Consider the following 18,919-nt stretch of genomic DNA (forward strand, 5'->3'; position numbering starts at 1 on the left):
TAGGAATCTCTCCTTCCTGAAATAGATCAAAACACTATCTCTCTCACTATAATCTATGCCTCGATGGTGTAGATCCACTGCTGCCTTATATTTGATAGTGGAATCCTGCAACCTTTTATGAACTTGCTGTTGCACATCTTGAAGCTGTTTCGAGTAGGACTCGGTTTCTGCACTAATTCTGTCAGGATATGGAATGGATGATCAAGAAAATGAGGAATGGGACAATTATTGAGGGTTTCAAAAGGAGATGTTTCTATGGTTCTGTTAATGGAATTATTCTATGCAAACATAGCTTATGATAAGATTAACCCTACTGTGTTGGTCTTTCACCCGCCAAGCATCTTAAAAGATTATCCAAACATTGATTTACTACCTCTATCTGCCCATCAATTTGTCGATGATACGAGCTGCTAAAATTCAATCTATTTCTTCCTTTGGTCATCAAAGATCTCCAAAAATGACTTACAAATTTAGTATCCCAATCTCATGTGACTGGCATAGGAATGCCATGCAGACGCACAATGAAAAAAGTTTTGCAATATGTGATGCATTAGATGTCTTTTTACAAGGAATGAAATTGATCATTTTAGTGAAGCGATCTACAACCATAAATACTAGGTCAACATGTCGTGTAGTTTTAGGTAGGCCAAGAACAAAGTCTATAAAGACGTCTTCCCAAGGAGCAAAGGAAATGGGGAGAGTATACAAGCCCACATTTTGTTTTTGACCCTTAAATGTCTGACAGGTCATACAACGTTGAATGAATTGTTCTATATCCATAAAACTGATGCAACGCATCAAGCCGTTATTTTGTTTTATTCATCAAATCATCATTTTTCTTTATTTCGTTTGTGGTGTTTGATTCAATCCAGCTTAATTATTTTGAGAAAGATTAGATAGATTGATCCAAACTTGAGCCAAATCTTTTTTATTATTTTTAGTCAAACAGGGATGCCAAATAGGTTGATCCAAATCTAAACCAATTTTTTTTATTTTTTTGGCCAAATGGGGATGCCAATCTAGATTTGCAGGGGCCACATGATTCTCCAAGAGAATTATCTTTCATTGAAGAAAGGAGAAGAAAAAAAAGGGGAAAGAGAAAAGAGGAATGAGAAAAAAAAGGCATTTTTGGACCAATCAAAGAAAAAAAAAAAGAAAGTTATAAATTTTGGCTCTTGGGTCTTCAGGAAAAGGAGAAAAAAGAGATTTCATCCTTTTCTACATATAGCTTTTTCTCTATCTTCTGATTCATGGTTGCTTCTTCCTCGTACTCGGATGGATCTCTCCTTCCTCTCCACTTCTTCTGAATCCTCCTTATCTTTCATCCTTCCCGTGCTGAAGTTTATCCACCGCGGTTCTGCCAACATTAGTGGTCATGAATACCCCACATCCGGTGAACTGGTTGCAATCTTGAACCTCATCGAACTTTGCTTTCTCATCCAAAGTAATCGATATTTCATGTAACCACCATAACCTATTATCTTTTTAACCTTCTATCAAAACCTATTTACTTTCTTTTAATAATTAAGCTCGAAAAGATTCGATTTCTGGATGTTTCTTTTGGGACTATCATAGATACTTGTTGTTAGTGTATTGAATTCGGTTGTTGACCATTTATTTTTCATTCTTATGATTGCTGTTAATCAAAATCTAGATTATATTGCTGCTGAAATTTGTTTGATTTCCCATGCTGGACTCTTTAAGTTCAACTTCAAAGATCTCATAAAATTCAGATTCAGAATCTAGGATTGTATTTTGTCCTTTAAAACCTTCTTCCCACTGCACTGCTACAATAAAATAGCTGCAGCACTGCAACAACACTTGCGGCTATATTAGTTCCCTATGAATATACAACAGGCAGTTGCCACAACTTCTGTTTGCAATCTCGGGTCAGGAGACATGACAATTAATATGATATCAAAGCAAACCAAACTCATGGCCTGGGTTACTATAGAACAGGCCTATTAGAGCTGATCACACATTAATTGTGGCACTTGTGATTGGATTTGACTGGATTTGGACCCTTAACTTGGTGAGGACATCAGAGCTTAAAGAGGGAATTAGATGAGGACCCATGCAAGCATGTGTTTAATTCCACACTAGCTATATATGGATGCATCTTGGATACTTATACAAGACCAAGAAACTCAAATAATACCCTTCTAGCTAGTCTATTTGGATGAGGTCACAACCAAAAACCATAAACATAAGAAAATAATAGGCAAACAAGAAAGTAATGGCACCGACCTAAGTAAAAGAGATAGCTTTCCTTATAACCAAATAGGTTGCAAAAACCTAGCATGCCTCAACAGCTCAGACCTAATTACCTTTTAAAAGAATTGGATTCTCAAAAAAACAAAAAGCTAAAACGATCTCATTACAATTAAGAGGCCACTAAGCTCAAACAATTTCATTACAATCAAAAAGCCATTATCCTTATTTGCATGCTTCCGCTTATAGATCAATTACTAAATTACCATTCATGAAAGAAAATTGTTATGATGACAAAAAAATCCTTTGAGATTGTCATAAGTTTAAACTTTGTCCATTATGGTCATCTAAGCAAAAGCTCTGACTCTAAGTGAACCAAATGGATTTCACTAGCTATAGTTCCATGTAGATGGGTTTCCTCACTAAAAGTTACATAAAAGATCTAACAACTAGAATCTAACAGTCACCTAATCCTTTAATTTTCCCTCCCCTCAACACCCCCAACATTATCTTGTTTATGGAGAAAACCAAAATAAAGGAAATTATCAACTCCCCAAAAGTCCACAATGAATACCTAATCATATTAAATAACTAATAAGGTAATAGTAAACAATATTAAATAAATAATAATACAATTATTTAAATACAAAAGATCATATTGTTTACATAACGAATAAAATTAATAACTTTAATGATTTAATAATATTAGTAGTTAATAATAAACAATATTAAATAAATAATATTAAATACAAAAAATCATATTGTTTAGATAACGAATAAAATTAATAACATCATTGAGTTCATAATATTTAAAATTTAGTAATGAAATAATTATTTTACTACTAAGTAAACAATATTAAAAAACTATTATTGTTATTTAGATATAAAATAATATTAAATTAATGATGAATAAAATTAATAATATTAAAATTTAAAATATTAATAGTTAATAATAATTAATTAATAATATTTATAATAAAATATTTTACTATGTTATTTACATCGTATATAATCAATAATAAAATAATATTATTTTAGTTGTAAATATGCATTTTAGAAGCGAGATAATGTACGTACCAAGCTCAATTTTCATTTTAGCAACAAAACATCATCTCAAAAATACACTTTTCAATATCTATTTCCCAAACAAACCAAATGGCAAAACTATGCTTTCCAGAAAGTGATAATTTTCCACGTACCACACTTTCCGACAACCAAACAGCCCTTAAGCAAGCATCTTGCTATCTACAGACCCTCTTTTAAAATCTGTCCTCTCTATCCTTTTCCCTCTCTATCCCGCTCCTCTCTATCTTTTCCCTCTCCTAAAATCGTACACGAAGGGAAGGTATACATCTGTAAAGGTGTACATGCTGATGCAAACTCTGTGAACATCATCAATGTACAATGTCATACAAGAAATCTAAAATACTAAAAAGAAGCGGCTAAACATGCACATTCTATATGTCACACAAAATAAAAAAGGCTGCCATATTCTCTCTACTGCCATCTCCCAGAATGAATCATCTACCAAGAATGTGCCATAAGATAAATTTGACAATTATGCAACCATAGATAAGTCAATAAGGAGAAAAAAGGGGGTAGCATCTTAGCCAAGATACAAATGGCTAAATAGTCAGTGTTCAAGGTTCTGTCTAGAAGACGAAAGAAGATGATCCTTAAGGATGCATGACTAAAGACAAGGGATAACAAGCACAATACAGACTGTACGTGACAAAGAGGCAAAATATATTAAGGTAAAGTTTCATTGCCAAGGCAAGTCCAAGGGCAAGTTAGAATGACAAGCTATCAGAAAGTGAACCAATAATCATTGGAGAACAACATATGATTGAAGGTAATTGATGTTACAACAAGGTGCTTAATGCACTAAAGCCAAACCGCCATGGAAGGAATGCACATCAATAAGACCATTAGATAGATTTCATATTGTGTGGTTCCTACAACAACAACAACAACAAAACCTCCAGCCACAAAACTGATCTTCTAAAAAGATGATATCAGCAAAGTGGAACTTAGCCAGTGCAAAAATTTCAACCCTCTCGTTAGAAATAAAGTTGCAACCAAGGAGAAAGGCATTAGAGTCTGTGAATATTCTTTCATATAAACATCAAATCCACACAGAAATTCATACAAAGAATAAAGAGTAAACATAAAAGAACACCATACTAAACATGTAATTCTAATGAGCAAAAAATAGAAAAGAATAGTAGACTGAATGTCTCTAACCCATATTACAAGTGTCTAGAGCCACAAGAAAACATAAACAGTTTGGAAAAAAAAAAAAAACTAATCTCACATATTCAGAGTTTCTACTTCTTTGAAATTGCCACATATCAAATGCCATTATATTCTCAAGCCAAAAAGACACAAGTAACAGAACCGATGAAGTAATTTTTTCATGAAAAGAAGGTTTTGGATAGAATGAAGAATTGAATTATACCTCAAGCTCACTGCACCGCTTTACTTGCAGCTGATATCGCCCCTGAGAATCATTGACCTCCTTTATCAATCTTTCTTGCAATGCATGTTCACGCCCCTTGGATGCCTCAAGTTCTTGTTCCAAATAACGAAGACGATCTTGACACTTTTTTCTCTCATCTTCTGTAGCAGGAAATATAAGTTATAACCTTGTTAATATTCCCTGTGAATGTAGTATAGATGAAAAAAGGCAAGACACACATTGCCTCATACGAGATAACTAGTCACCGTTGTACTTAAGCCGTAATACTGCACTTAATGCAATGATGTGCATACCTCCATAACTAGTCCAAACATACCACAAAGAATAATATATAGATAGATACACACACACACATATATATATATAGCCAGGTTTCAAATATTGACAGCACCGTTCCATATCAATTGCTTATCGACCATGTATATTGATCCATATTAACCTATATAGACATAGGATATCATCCAGTTTGGCAACCTATGGGTACATATAGAAGGTGTACCACATCTCCTACCATATCAAAAGATGAAGGTTATGAAACCATGCTCCACAATTTCAGAGTTCATTATTGTATAGCAAGCAAAACTTTGCTAACTATATTTAATGATGGTTTTGTTATAATTAAAAAAAAAAAAAAAAATCATGTATGAAGTTTTAAGTTAGTTTGAGAGAAGTTCTTCATATTACAATATATAAAAGGGACATTTATGTCCTATATTTGACCTAGCATTCCACCTCTACTTAAGTGAGTATGCCCTCCATCCTCATCCATTTTACCTAGGGTGCTACTAGGTCAGGTTGGGTCCAGGTACAACCCAACGCATAAGCACACCCATTACAGTGTTTGGATCTAAAATTTGACCCGAAGTCTACAATCACCAATCAAGTCAGGTCTAAGTATAAATCCAAGTAGGTATGACATGATAAAACATATCAAGTGCATGGGTAAAGGATCAAGTACAGACTGGGTTTGAGTCTATACAGCAAAGTGATTCACATGTGAAAAGGTTGATGAAATAAAAAAAAAAACAATAGTATACTATAGTCAGATGGAAATAATTGAGTTTTTTAGGTTACAGTTGACATGAGAGGCCAAGAAACGGTGGTGGAAAGCAAACTTAAGGTTTATTAATATACTTTATATGAATAGTAAAGATGCAAGAAGTAAGAACTACAAAAGCTATATTGCATATGAGGGTGAGTCTTGCCGCAACGATAAGATTGCTCTATTATGACTTGGAGATCATAGCTTCGAAACATGAAAACAATCTCTCCACACGTAAGGTAAGGCCATGCACAATTAACCTCTCTGAACCCCACAATGGCAAGAGCCTCGTGCATTGCACCACCCTTTATAATACATATAGGAAAGTCATATAATTCATATTGCATATAATATATAAATCATTGAACCTAGGTTAGGTAAGATAAGTTTGTACCAATTCGAGACATAAATCAAAATTTTTCATGGCTTTATCTTTGGACCTATTACCTAACCCGATCCACAAGTCCCAATCAGGTCACTTTCAGTAGTCAAAGTGGCAGCCCTATTTGGATCCTTAGCCTTTCTTTCTATTGAAATGTAATCTACTTTATAAGGAGAATCAAGATGACTCATATTTTTCTCTATTACCTATTTTTCTCGATCATAATTTAGGAGAATCAAAATAAACATGTCCGATCAATCATATTAAAAACTCACTATCAAAATTTGCCACTCACCCTGACTTAAAGTATCATATGCATTCATATAACAACATCACATCAATTGATGGAGTAAATATGTATCGCATAGTTCACATAAACAAAAGGTGATGGTAAATCATGTGATCACAAGTTCACAACCACATACAAAATACTCCTTTCAGCTGGACATCTCAAATTTGATGAAATCATGGTCATCCATAAATTAGTCAAATGCATCAAACGTGCAAGAGATTTGTGTACCATATCAAAAAAGAAAAAGAAAAGGAGGCACACCGCTCACATGTAGCTCCGTCTTTAATGTCTCCAATTGGGCTTGATATCCATGTACTTGCTTCTCCGCCGTATCTAAAGCTACTACAAACTCTGATTTAACCTATTAATTGCAAGAAAATGCTCATAATAATAAAAGCAAACATCTGGAATGGGGAACATAGTTTTTCTGTTGATAAAAAATCTAAGCAAAATTTGGCACTTCAAATTTTGAATGAAAGCATTCATAATCTATTAAAAGTGTAAGACAGGAACTTCAAACACTAAAATGGAAGCATTTACAATCTATTAAAAAGTGTGTGAAAACAATCCAATATAAGATTTGGAATGAGGTAAGAAAAAGAGGTTTGTCTTCTATCTTCTAAGCATGCTGAAAAAAAAAATCATCTATTAAGTACACAATGTGGAAGATTTGTTGACAACTGAGTGCCAGAAAAAATGAATTGAAGATACCATGCATATTCCCTAATGATATAATAACGTTTAACAAGAAATAAGTAATATCATCTAGGAATTGTTTGATTATATAATAGAGAATAGTATTTATATGCCATCCAGTTACATCATTATAGAGACTCATGATGGCAACATGTTCAACAGTTCAAGAAATGAGGTTGCTAATAAAGAAGATGAATATTGTTCAACTTAAAAGACAAAATATGAGATGTAAAAGACAATATAAGAGACGTAGAAACTTGCTCTTACTACTATACCAATCAATGAGCAAAACTTCTTTAAAGTAAAAGATAAAATTGTCTAATAGGAATATCACTATGCAAGAAGTAGTTTTCACCTTTCAGATTCTAATCAAATATCCTATTTGTAATAACAAAAAAAGATTAGGTATGATTTTCTATTTGTTCATGAAAATAGATCTTTGGGAAATAGTAGCTTTTCAAACACAAGGCTTGCACAATCATTCTAGCAGACACCTCATGCAAAAGACTTCCACCAGCTCTTGAAGGAACTGACTTGAACAAGACAAAACTGATAGATAACTTTTATATATATATATATATATATTGCCAGACAGTATGAACATTCGAAATCTGAATCATAGCCTTTTACTAACTATTTCTAGAAGTCCACTCAATGTTGATTGTGCATATTTTGAAGAACCAGAGTTTAAAAACGAATTCATGCATCAATGAATTACAGACAAGCCTGAGCATGATCTAACACACGCATGGAGGTTAGACATCTTCTTTTCATGGCATGCAAGCACACAAGCAAGAAATTCAGGGATATGAGGATATCCCATTATTGTTTACATGTTCTGTCACCATGTAAACAGTTTGCCTGTTGAAAAATGTACATTTTCTTCATTGTGACGGATTTTATTTACTGGTACAAAGCATTTACTGACTAAAAAATAACAGCTATCTTCAACCAAGAAAGCAAGTGCAGAGCATATGACCATTAAAAACATAAAAACGATAATCTACGAAGGCAACCATATGGTTTCAAACAAAATGCCTTGCATGATCACTTGACCTAAATACATGTGCTTGCGATTGGTACATCAATATAGTTTTCAAAACAATCATTCCTATTCATGCCTTATCGTAAATTTATAACTACAATCATGATGACTCGTCCATCTATAACTGCCCTTGTGGGAGATTCACAGAGAAAAAAAAGAAATTCTACTGCTATATTCCAAATCTACTTTTTATCTTGCCTACTCTCTTTCTTTCTCAAGTCACTTCTTCTTTGTTGTGTAATTTATATCTTTAGCCCTATTCCCATCAAAAAGTTGTACAAGAGCAGATTTCAAGGTTCTTTAACTTCCAGATGTGAAGTCCAATATGACACCATGCCAGAAAGGAGAGGAATAACTGGAGAGGAAAAAAAACAACAGTAAAAATATGAAGTGAAAAATTTGAGACAAAGGTTTCAGCATATTACGGGCAAGTTGAATAAATGGTAAAGTAGTGAGCAAACAAAAGCCCATAATAGGATACAAAACGGCAAAAACAGTATTTTAAAACCATGCATTAAGCAGTCATACTTACTGTTGACAGATTGGCACATACCTTGAGTTACCTTTTCAGCTGATAACATGGCTGCATGTCAATGAATTAGTACCAACACATGCCAGCATGTGCTTAGCATCGGTAAAACATGGTATATACTATGCCAATGCTAGGTCCGCATGTCAGCAGCATGCTGAACTTGAATTCCTGCTCAAATACACCAGAGTGGAAATTCACGGAAGACATGGAAGGCGATTTTAACAGCATGTTCTGTGAAACTGTTTTACATGATGAATCCATATGGAAATGTATTGAAGAAAGATTGGATCAAGCACTCTAATCTAACATTGATGGGGTATGAGTTGATGTCCAAACTTCTTAGAACAAACATGCCAAAATTTCTTGGATAGGAAACTTATATCAAGAATAACTTCACCTAGAAGTCAATGTTTGAAAAGAGAAATTTGTTTTTCTACGAAAGAGCGGATCAAAGAAAAGCTTTTTAATAGTGGAAACATCTCAAGGAGGAAAAAAAAACTATGCTAGAAAAGGAGAAGATTTTCTGCTGAGTAACATAAGTTTAAAGTTGTAGGATCAGTTTCTCTCAGCCAACTATTAAATTTGTATGAGACAATGAATTAAAGCAACATCAGAAGAGTGCAAAGGACCACCAATCACAGTTCTACAATCTCTTAACACTTCTTCGTTTGAACAAGTAACAGCATGTTACCTTCCCACATTGTGTTTCTGACATAAACAGCAAGATCAGCCTTTAAATCATTTCCAGCCTAGATGGTTATCAGTATGCTCTACATGCTGAAAAATACTTAATGCAATGCTCTTTAGGGTTTGAGAAGACAGCAACATGGAAAACTTGAATAAGTTCAAGAACGATCAATAGTTGTGAACAAGAAAACAAGGGAAAAGCAATCACAAGCAGCACTCACAGCCGGCAGCAGCTTTCAACACCTTGCTTTTCATGTGGAGAGACAAGCCACATGAGTTTCCAATGTCCAAGGCAAAGCATTAATTTTAACAAATCATGAAGAAGAGAATAAACACTAGGAAACCTATTTAAGATGACTATGATGACAAGAAGATCGATCTGCCATCTTTCAAATTAAAAGTTGCGGATCAAGTACATAATGACATCTTCAAATGTGTCAGATTAAGAAGAATGGAGGCTTAGAATATCTTATGCACCAAAGTTCTTTTGAGAGAAGGCTTGCAGGGTAAAACCATATGTCATAGGAAATCTCAAAAGCACTTGGCCCTACATTCAGTCCCTCCTCCTCGGAACAACATTAGCATGGACTTCATCCTTGGTCTCCCTAGCGCTGCAAAGGAATCCGACCGCAGCACTTACTTTCTAGGATTGCACAAGGATAGGACCTCATCGTTGTGTAAAATTTCCCACTTATGTTTTGCTCCTAAATAGGAGTTACCATACATATATCATAAACGTATGAAGCATGAACAAGTTGAGCGAATAAAGATCTGTAACAAATGTATCAATTTGAGCAAATAAAGATCTGTAGTATAAACAGGAAAATAGGAGTTACCATGCAAACATCGTAAATGGATGAAGTATGAACAAATTGAGCAAATAAAGATCTGCAACAAAACTATGAACAATTTGAGCAAATAAAGAACTGTAGTATAAACGGGAAAAATTTTGAGAGAATAAGTACGTAAATTAAAGGTAAAGAAATGAGTGGCCGCAATTAATCAATATCGCATGGACAAACGCAATCGAATAAGCATTCAATTTCAAAATGCCAGCCCTAAAATAGTTGGAACAGATCTTGATAGTTATTATGGGTTATCATTATGGCTTATAACAAGAGAAAACAAGCCAAGAAAAAGAAAAACAGAATTTCTAAATCAATAGATAAGATGAATAAAAACAAAATCCTGACATGGGTAGTCATTGATGGTGATCAAGAAAATCTAATTTACGAATCGAAAAAGGACCAAGCGAGGGATATACCATCTGACGGCAGTGGTAGGTACAGACCATCTGATCGGGTAGCGGGTCGACGGAAGGGACGGGGATGGGGTCATCGTAGAGCACGAGGCGACGGTCGGAGACGGGGCTCTCGTGGTCAGCGACAGAACCCGCCCTCCTCTTCCTCGGCGGTGGAGTTCGTAATATCATCGGCTTCAGAATCGAAAACAAGAACCCACGATTGCCGGAAGAAAAACGCTAGGGTTCTCCACCTCGCTCGTTCTCTCTCTCTCTCCCCCTCCCGAAGTCGAAACGTAGGCGCGGTGTTTGATTTGGATGCCAAGAAAAGGGACGAACGCTTCCGCCCCTTTTATAGGTGGGAAAGAGGAAAATTTTTGCTGGATATATAATTCTCCTCGGTAAAGCTGTACCGCACGATCTAATGCGATACCAGATCGTCACCACCTGTGTATCGCATGACGGCCGTGATTGCTCGGAGCTCAGCTTTACTTAACCCAGTGGGACTCGGACCCCGAGTGCCCAGGATCCAGTTAGGGTTAAGTTTTTATTTTTGGACTAATTTTGAGTTGATCGGGTTGGGTTTGATTTCACTCCGAGTATAGATTGGATTGGGACTCACCCACTTGCACCTTTCTTGATTAAGTTTATTCACCCTAATCTTGCTTCAGTATATATATATCATCTATTTTTCTTGATTAGAGACGGATATATCATCCACCTCTAATCTTCTTGTGTTTTATGCTATGTTCGATCACCCGTATCTTGTGTATAATGCACCTGAATTTACATGTCAAAAAAATAGTCTTTTGGTGTAGTGAATTTAGGAAAAAAGTTAAGAGAACACGATCAAGTTCTTAGTTGTTTGGATATACTTTTATTATCTTGAATGTATCATATTATATCTTAAATTTTAGTTATACATTTTTATTGTCCATGAGAATAATATCATAAACATTCTTAATGATTGAATCAGCCTTGAAATAGTTGTTTTTATGATGGTTTGGAATATTGGTTGTTTTGGAGCTTTCTATATATATATATATATATATATATATATATATATATATATATATATATATATATATATATATATATATATATATATATATATATATATATAGGTAGAATAGGGTAAGGTCAACTAGATTAGGATTCAGATCTGATCAACTCAAAACAGGACAATGGAGATCCTACATTGATGATTTAAGCCATCGGATGTAATTTATTATCTTAAAAATACTTGTACAGTAGAAACCATATGATTTAAAGACTTTTAGTTTATGCATCAAAAAATTAAAAAATATATCTAATTTAATTTTATTTAGATTGTCTAATTTTTTACCACTTGATGCATAGAATAGAGATTTTCAAATTATATAATTTTTTATGTACAAGCAGTTTAGATAATAGATCATATTCAACAACTTAGATCATTAATGTAGGACCCATATTGTAAAGTTTTGACCTAATCATATCTGAGTTCAAATCTGATCGATCTTATTCTAGTTTTGTTCTATACATAGATTTTTTTAATTTAAATAATTTGAAAATGATTTGATCATCTGTAAATATTAAGAATAAAAAAAATTTGCTGGTCGTTATTTTTAAAATTTTAAAAAGCAATCTTTCGTAAATTTGCTTAAACTTATTTCCATCAAAAAGATTTGTTTGTGAGATCAAGCTTTGAATAGATGGATTTTATTTTATATTTATTTAATACTATTCACTACCTAAATATGGCTTAAAGATTTTTCTAAAAAAGAATTTTTTAAAATCAAAAGCATCATGACTAGATGTGGTGCTGCTTTTAAAATGATTTCTCCCACCACATGGTTTAAATATTGTGTCCTTATAAACATCTTTTTCTTTTTTAAAGTGAGGTGTCATGGATTCCAATTTCAAATAGTAAAATGCATTTGAATGCATCTTTTGCACAATATAATTTTGGATTTCTTTCTTTTTTTTCATATGATCCATTCTTTATGAGTATATATTTATATCCTTTGATCTTTTTCTACTTCCAATATTTTATTCTTTTAACTATTTCTTTCCCCTTTTTTTTTGGTACAAGCAGGTGATCGCACCACTCTCATGTGAGTACAATCCATAAAATCAAAAAATAAAAGGTCCCGTAGGATCCACGGATAAGCCTCATCCTATCACCAGTTCTAGTTTCTGGTGTGCTCAGCAACGTAAGATGTTATCCAATCTGTTGCATTATTCATGTTGTGGAAGACATATGGAATAGACACTATGACGGAATCATGAATAGAAATACATATGTCACAGAGGAGTAGATGGACCTTCAGCTACTTTGTATCATCCAAGATATAGCCAATAATGGTGACAAAATCTCTTTCTATGAAAATTCTCTTTTTCCGCAGATCCTGCTGTGTAGATGATGCCCACCTAGGCGGTTCGAAGCTCAGCTCCCAAGATGGAAGGCTCAAAAAGATATGAACCCTCCGCCACCAATAATCTAGCATCCGAACTTCGAATGACATAGTCAGTCCCCCTGCCATCCCTAACACCATCATCAAAATTGATCTTAACAAACGCTAAGGGGGCTCCTAGAAAAAAAAAAAAAAAAACCCGGGTTACTACAAGAGCAGTATGGGAGTTTCAGGAATTGGAAGCATTAAGGGACGAGCTAGCAATGTCAAAATAGTTGTATTCCATAGCCAAGTAAATGACTCTCTCTAACACCCAATGTGTAGGCATCATCTCGACTTTGAAGATCAGGCTACTCGTAGATAGCCAGATCTGATAGACAACATATGACATACTATCCCCCGAGATACAGGTCAAACCCTCAGTCATAGTTTGATGGATCGAGTCCAGAAAAGGATCCACCTAAGGGACGCTGCTCTTCTTCTAAGGCTAACCATCTGTCCTCCTTCAAATCCACCTCACCCTCGAACAATGTAGGAGGACATGCTCTATTGATTTGCCCTCCAACTCGCAGATCAGGCAAGAAACCAAAAGGTCCATGCCTCTATCTTTGAGTAACGTTTGCATCGGAAGATGGTCTCAAGCAACCTTCCAGACAAAAAGTCTTTATCCTGAGATGCGCAACCACTCTCCATATCCAAACAATCTTGATCCTCCTATCTGGCGTAAGCCTATACATCTTGAACAAATCCCTCATGGGAGCCTTAGGATAACATGATCGGCCCCATATCCTTACGTCCTAACTTCGATGGATGGGAATCGAAATGGCAAGAATCCGATCAACGAGCAAACTACCAAAAAGATGGATGATATCCTATGTTTTCCAGCCCTTACTATGATGATCCAGTCCATTGGATTGGCGCATCACCAAGTTGACCCAAAACCCCGCCGAATAAAAAAAAAAGCATGAAGGAGTCTTCTTCCTCAACGACTCCCAAATGGAGTCGGAGTCTCAATGGCTGTCGGAGACTAGGAAATCCCTAGTCTCCATCTCTATTTAAACACTCCTTAAACCTCCTTTAAGTCACCATGAGCACGGGCCCTCTCTCTCTCTCTCTTCCCTCTTTTATCATTGAATCCACAATATACCATTACCATGCTCCCCATAAATTGAGGTTTGAGAGCCCACTGGAGCTAAGGTAAGGCTCCGAACCCACATGCTCTCTCTATTCCTATTCTGCCCATGGCCTCGAGTCTTGCCGTCGGCCATCAACTTCATCGAAAATCCATTATGATTGCCTTCCCCTATTTTCTGACTTTGGTTTCTTCTTTTTTTGGCCACCGGTGCTTTCATCACTTGACACTGGACCCTCGATCAGGTTGCCTGGCCTCCCTATGATGCTTCTTGATGAAAGTCATGGCTACCAATGAATGACCATCGAAGAAAAATGAAGAAAGATGCCAAAATCCCCTATTCCCATTGCCATCGGCCACCCATTATCAAACCTCTGGCTATGCCGTCGCACCCCGCTAGAGCACGAGCCATCAGCCCCCTTCCTCCCTTGTTCGGCCAAAGAAAGAAGAAGGAAGAAAGCAGGAGAAAAGAAAAGAAAAAGAAAAAGAGAGAGAATTCTCTTTCTCTCTCTTGTCTCTCTCTTTTTCTCTCTAAGGTTTCTATCTCTATCCTCTCTCTTTTTCTCTATCTAATCCATAGACCTTAGTATAAATATGAGACAATCTTTCTAAAGAGATTCGAAACTATTTTGATATTCGGGCAACTTGTCGAATCGATTATCCCGACCATGTCGAGTATTTTTTAAATCTATTATTGATGAATCATGCTGATTAATTTTGATCTTAATCCAATCCATGCTTCATGATTTTTTGATTGAATCAGTTAGATCTGACGCTCGCTTAGGATATCTTGAATTGTCCCGATGCCCGAACAGCCTATTGGACTAACTATCCAATCTATAGTTTTCTTTTTCTATGATTGAATTTATAGAATAGGAATTAGTTATATTTTTTTATATGTTAAATAAGCTTGATAAATTTATGTAGCAAATTTTAAAGGACTAAGACAGAAGAGATAAGTAATCTCAACACTTCTTACTTCTTTTCAAAGTATTAATTATTTTATCATAAAAGATTATTTTATATTTTCGTAAAATAAGGATCAAGCATATACATTGTGAAATTAATGATTTATTGTAAAATCATAATTCATGAATATTTTAATATGAACGGCTTGTTTATGAAATATGAACTTCATATTTATGAAATTTATATTTTTTCATTAAAAGAATAATTTTATGATTATTTTAATATTAAAAATTATTTGTCAACCATGAGCTTTATAGAATTATCTAGTATTTTATTCATGTATATTTAAGAAAATATGATTCAAGAAGTATAACTATGGGCTTTTAGATAGGTATATATGGTCCTATTTTCTAAGCCTCCTTTGATTTCTCACTGTCAGCTATCTCTTACCCCATTGCCGTCAGCCATCCACTATCGAAACTTCGGCTATGCCACGGCACCCCATTGGAGCACGAGCCACCAGCCCCCTTCCTCCTTTGCTCGGCCAAAAAAGGAAAGAAAGAAAAAGAAAAGAAAATAAAAGAAAAAAAAAGAGAGAAGAGTTCTCTCTCTCCCCCTTGTCTCTCTCTCTAAAGTTTCTATCTCTATCCTCTCTCTATCTGATCTATAGACCTAGTATGAACCTAAGATGATTTTTTTAAAGAGATCCAAAATCACTTTAATATCTATGCAGTCTATCGAACCAATTATCCTAATAATGTCTAATATCTTTGAAATCTATTATTGATGAACCATGTTGATTGATTTTGGTCTTGATCTAATCAATGTCGAAAGAATTTTTCTCATTTTTAAATATATATTTTAATTAATCTCATTAATTGAAAGCTTCATGCATTAAGAACTAGGATTTGGAAATAAAGGAAGATAGATCTAATCTATTTCATAACAAAAGCACAGTGAAAAACGTAAAAACTCCCAAAACTCTTTTGTGGAAAAACACTCCAAGATATGGTCTCTAGAGTTTATTAGAAAAAAATTATCCTGAGATCTCAATGTATAATAAAAGAAAAGATTCATGAATCTAATAAAGAAAAATACTTTTTCCTTTCATATTTTTGCATGGATAGATGAACTTCGGAACTGGTGATCGTGGAAAGGTTCTTTTTCCTTCTAGTTACACAAATGTCTAGCCTCTTTGAGTATCCACATAGAGAAAGAGAATAGATCAGCAATTTTTTGATTCTCTAGGTTACTAGCTCCCTTGCGGAACCTTTACTTGATGGAGGATGTTCTCAATGCCTTAAGAACAGTAGCAAGATGACGGCTTTTTCAAGATCCTTTTTACTGAAATCTGAATTTCAATAAGACAAAAGAGAGGAGAGAGAAGCTTTGGGGCATAGAGGAGAGGGAAGAAAAGGTGGAGTGGCAGCTTAGGGGCAGGAGAAAGCTTCACAAGTCTTTTTTTGATTATTAAAACTCTTGATATGGCTACCTATTTATAGGCATACAAACCTTAGGGCGCCCCTTATGTGTAACACCCAGAAAACCCCTTTAAAAATTCTCTTGATGGCTAGGGTTCCTCATGGCTGCCATCCTCTCTCTTTAAAGCTTCCTTTTATGGCTTAAATGGGACGCCTAGGGTTTCATGAAACCCTAAGGCTGCCACCCCATTCGAATGGGGTCAAATCTTTCCCCATTTGATCCCCCACATGGCGCCTAGGATTTCATTCAAAAAATCCTAGAGTGTGAACCCCAGTTGACTAATCAAAAATTAAGTCAAAACATATTATTTAGGCTAGGCTTAGGTGTCATACATCTGATGCATTCAAACTCATTTCTTTGTATGTGACCTAAGCCTAAATCTGGATCCAAACTCAATTGAATTAAATCCCTATATGATTCAACTTGAATTTAGTCATAATTAATTTGATCCAATCAAATTAAAACATGCAATATTTGCATATTAATCCTCCTCGAACTTGCTAATCTTTAGCAATGAAGTTCTTACTACTTGTAACAATTATGAGTTAGTCCAATTATCAATCACATTGATAATTTAGATTCTAACTATCTGATCAGTCTCAAACTCCTTATGTGTGTGACCTCATAGATTCTATTCTATCAAGTAGTGAGATATATTATAATCTTCATCACAATATCATTTTAAACTTTTTTCAATGGATTGAAATACTTTCAATTTTTTTCAATAAAGAATCATTCGATCATCTATATGATTCTCTATGAGTTCTACAATCCATCAATGACACCTAATAGCATATGGTGGTAGGTCAATAGAATAGAATGGGATGAATCTCTAAGTATAGTGGACGTATGATACGATCCTTTCATCAAAGATTCCGACAAGATAGAGGTCATGGATTACTCATCTAATCACATTATCTATCATATATAAAACTTACTCGACTTGAGTTCCTGATGTGAAGTATGTGGAAACTTTTTTCCACTATTCACACTATTCTAATCAAGATCTTTTGAACTCAATTTTATAAATCACATAGAACTATCTTTCTTATCTGTCAAGGATGATAGATTCCATCTTGGTGTGTACCTTATTTCTATAATGAATCTACTACAGTCAACATATACCATAAAGATCCATATGACCAAGGACCAAATGTATGTATAGTCAAATTATAATAGCCCCATCATGAACAATCGAAGTACCTCAAGTCAAAGGGCTAATCACATAAATGCAACATCGAACTAATCACTGACGAGTGGATTGCTATCCAAGTGATTTTTCATAATGATCATGCTCGATATCCTTATTCTATAACAACCATCTGCACTCTCGCTCCAATATCTTCATACTTTAAACTCAAGACTCATCTATCTTAAAAGAAGTGATCCATACATCAATTTTATCGGATCAATCACCATCCTCGTGATGATCCATTGATCGGAAGTAATTCAGAATTTAATCACCAATGATATATACCTCAAATTTTTAATATTTAAGAACATATGTCATCATCTTATTAATCTCTTGGATGATTCATGAACACATAACACAATATGAATGGAAAAATAACTCAATTTTATTGATTTTAATGATTCAAATACAAAATTATGCTCCTAGAAAATTTACATGTGTGAGCTAATTGGCTTCTAAATGAAAGAGCAATCGCGAACAGCCCGGATCTAGGACTCCTAACTCCACATCCCATATCGAACCCTCATCATTCTGCTCCATGAGCAATCACACTAGATAAAGAATCTAGCTATATATCTGATAATTATAGCTTTCCTTCTGACTAATAGAGACTGAATCCCAAGGCCCCTATCCCTCATAGGCTCGCAGACTACCTCGTAGAACAATAAGTGGAGCCCACAACCATGTATCTTGATCCTCATAAGAAGTTCTGGAATAGCTACTCTAGTCCGTTGAGATAAGAGCTCAACACAATCATGTTTTTCAAGAGATAGATCAGAATGAAGCTCAGGACTGATCTGATGAGGGTTGTCCTGCCCATCATGAAAAGGATGTTGGCTTACCAGCACTCGAGGTGATCCTAGGCCCATTGCCTTATGGGCTTAAAGTCAGCCCTCTGAAGTCATCACCCTATGATAGGAACCCCTATATAGGTCAAGGTTTCGATCTGCTCTGGAATCTCCAGTCTATTCCTAATCACTTGCTTCATCTAGACCTTTGTCTTGGAGTCGAAGATGACTGTAGACTTCTGCAGGTTCATTAGTTGGCCATAAGTATGATAATATGCTTTAACAATGGTCAGCAGATCGAGGTTCGATCAATAAGTAGACAATTATTTACAAAAAAAAGGTGCGAAAATGGCTAAGCCCCAATGGCAAGCTAGTAGGGCTTCAACTCGAACCTCTGAACCATCATCCTCGATA

The 18,919-nt window shown here is 35.0% G+C and overlaps 1 protein-coding gene across 14 annotated transcripts in view; it reads right to left on the reverse strand.

The window, feature by feature from the left end:
- The window catches only part of LOC105036216 (mitotic spindle checkpoint protein MAD1), an 88,224-nt gene that overhangs the window by 43,644 nt on the left and 25,661 nt on the right, over positions 1 to 18,919 (reverse strand). For 7 of the 14 annotated variants that reach the window (XR_012140112.1, XR_012140132.1, XR_012140134.1 and 4 more), the window contains exons 1-3: positions 10,631 to 10,945; positions 6,668 to 6,767; positions 4,670 to 4,830 (exon numbers count right to left, since the gene is read on the reverse strand). Coding sequence is in view for 7 of the 14 variants with exons in the window: in XM_073254480.1 (XP_073110581.1) it covers positions 4,670 to 4,830; positions 6,668 to 6,767; positions 10,631 to 10,798 (429 nt within the window). In the remaining 7 variants the exon portion in view is untranslated. Of the gene's footprint in view, positions 1 to 4,669; positions 4,831 to 6,667; positions 6,768 to 10,202; positions 10,255 to 10,630; positions 10,948 to 18,919 lie in introns of those variants that run through there. The other 7 variants (XM_073254706.1, XM_073254662.1, XM_073254626.1 and 4 more) reach the window with 4 other exon arrangements.

Source organism: Elaeis guineensis, chromosome 1 (assembly GCF_000442705.2).
Source record: "Elaeis guineensis isolate ETL-2024a chromosome 1, EG11, whole genome shotgun sequence".
Lineage (NCBI taxonomy): Eukaryota > Viridiplantae > Streptophyta > Magnoliopsida > Arecales > Arecaceae > Elaeis > Elaeis guineensis.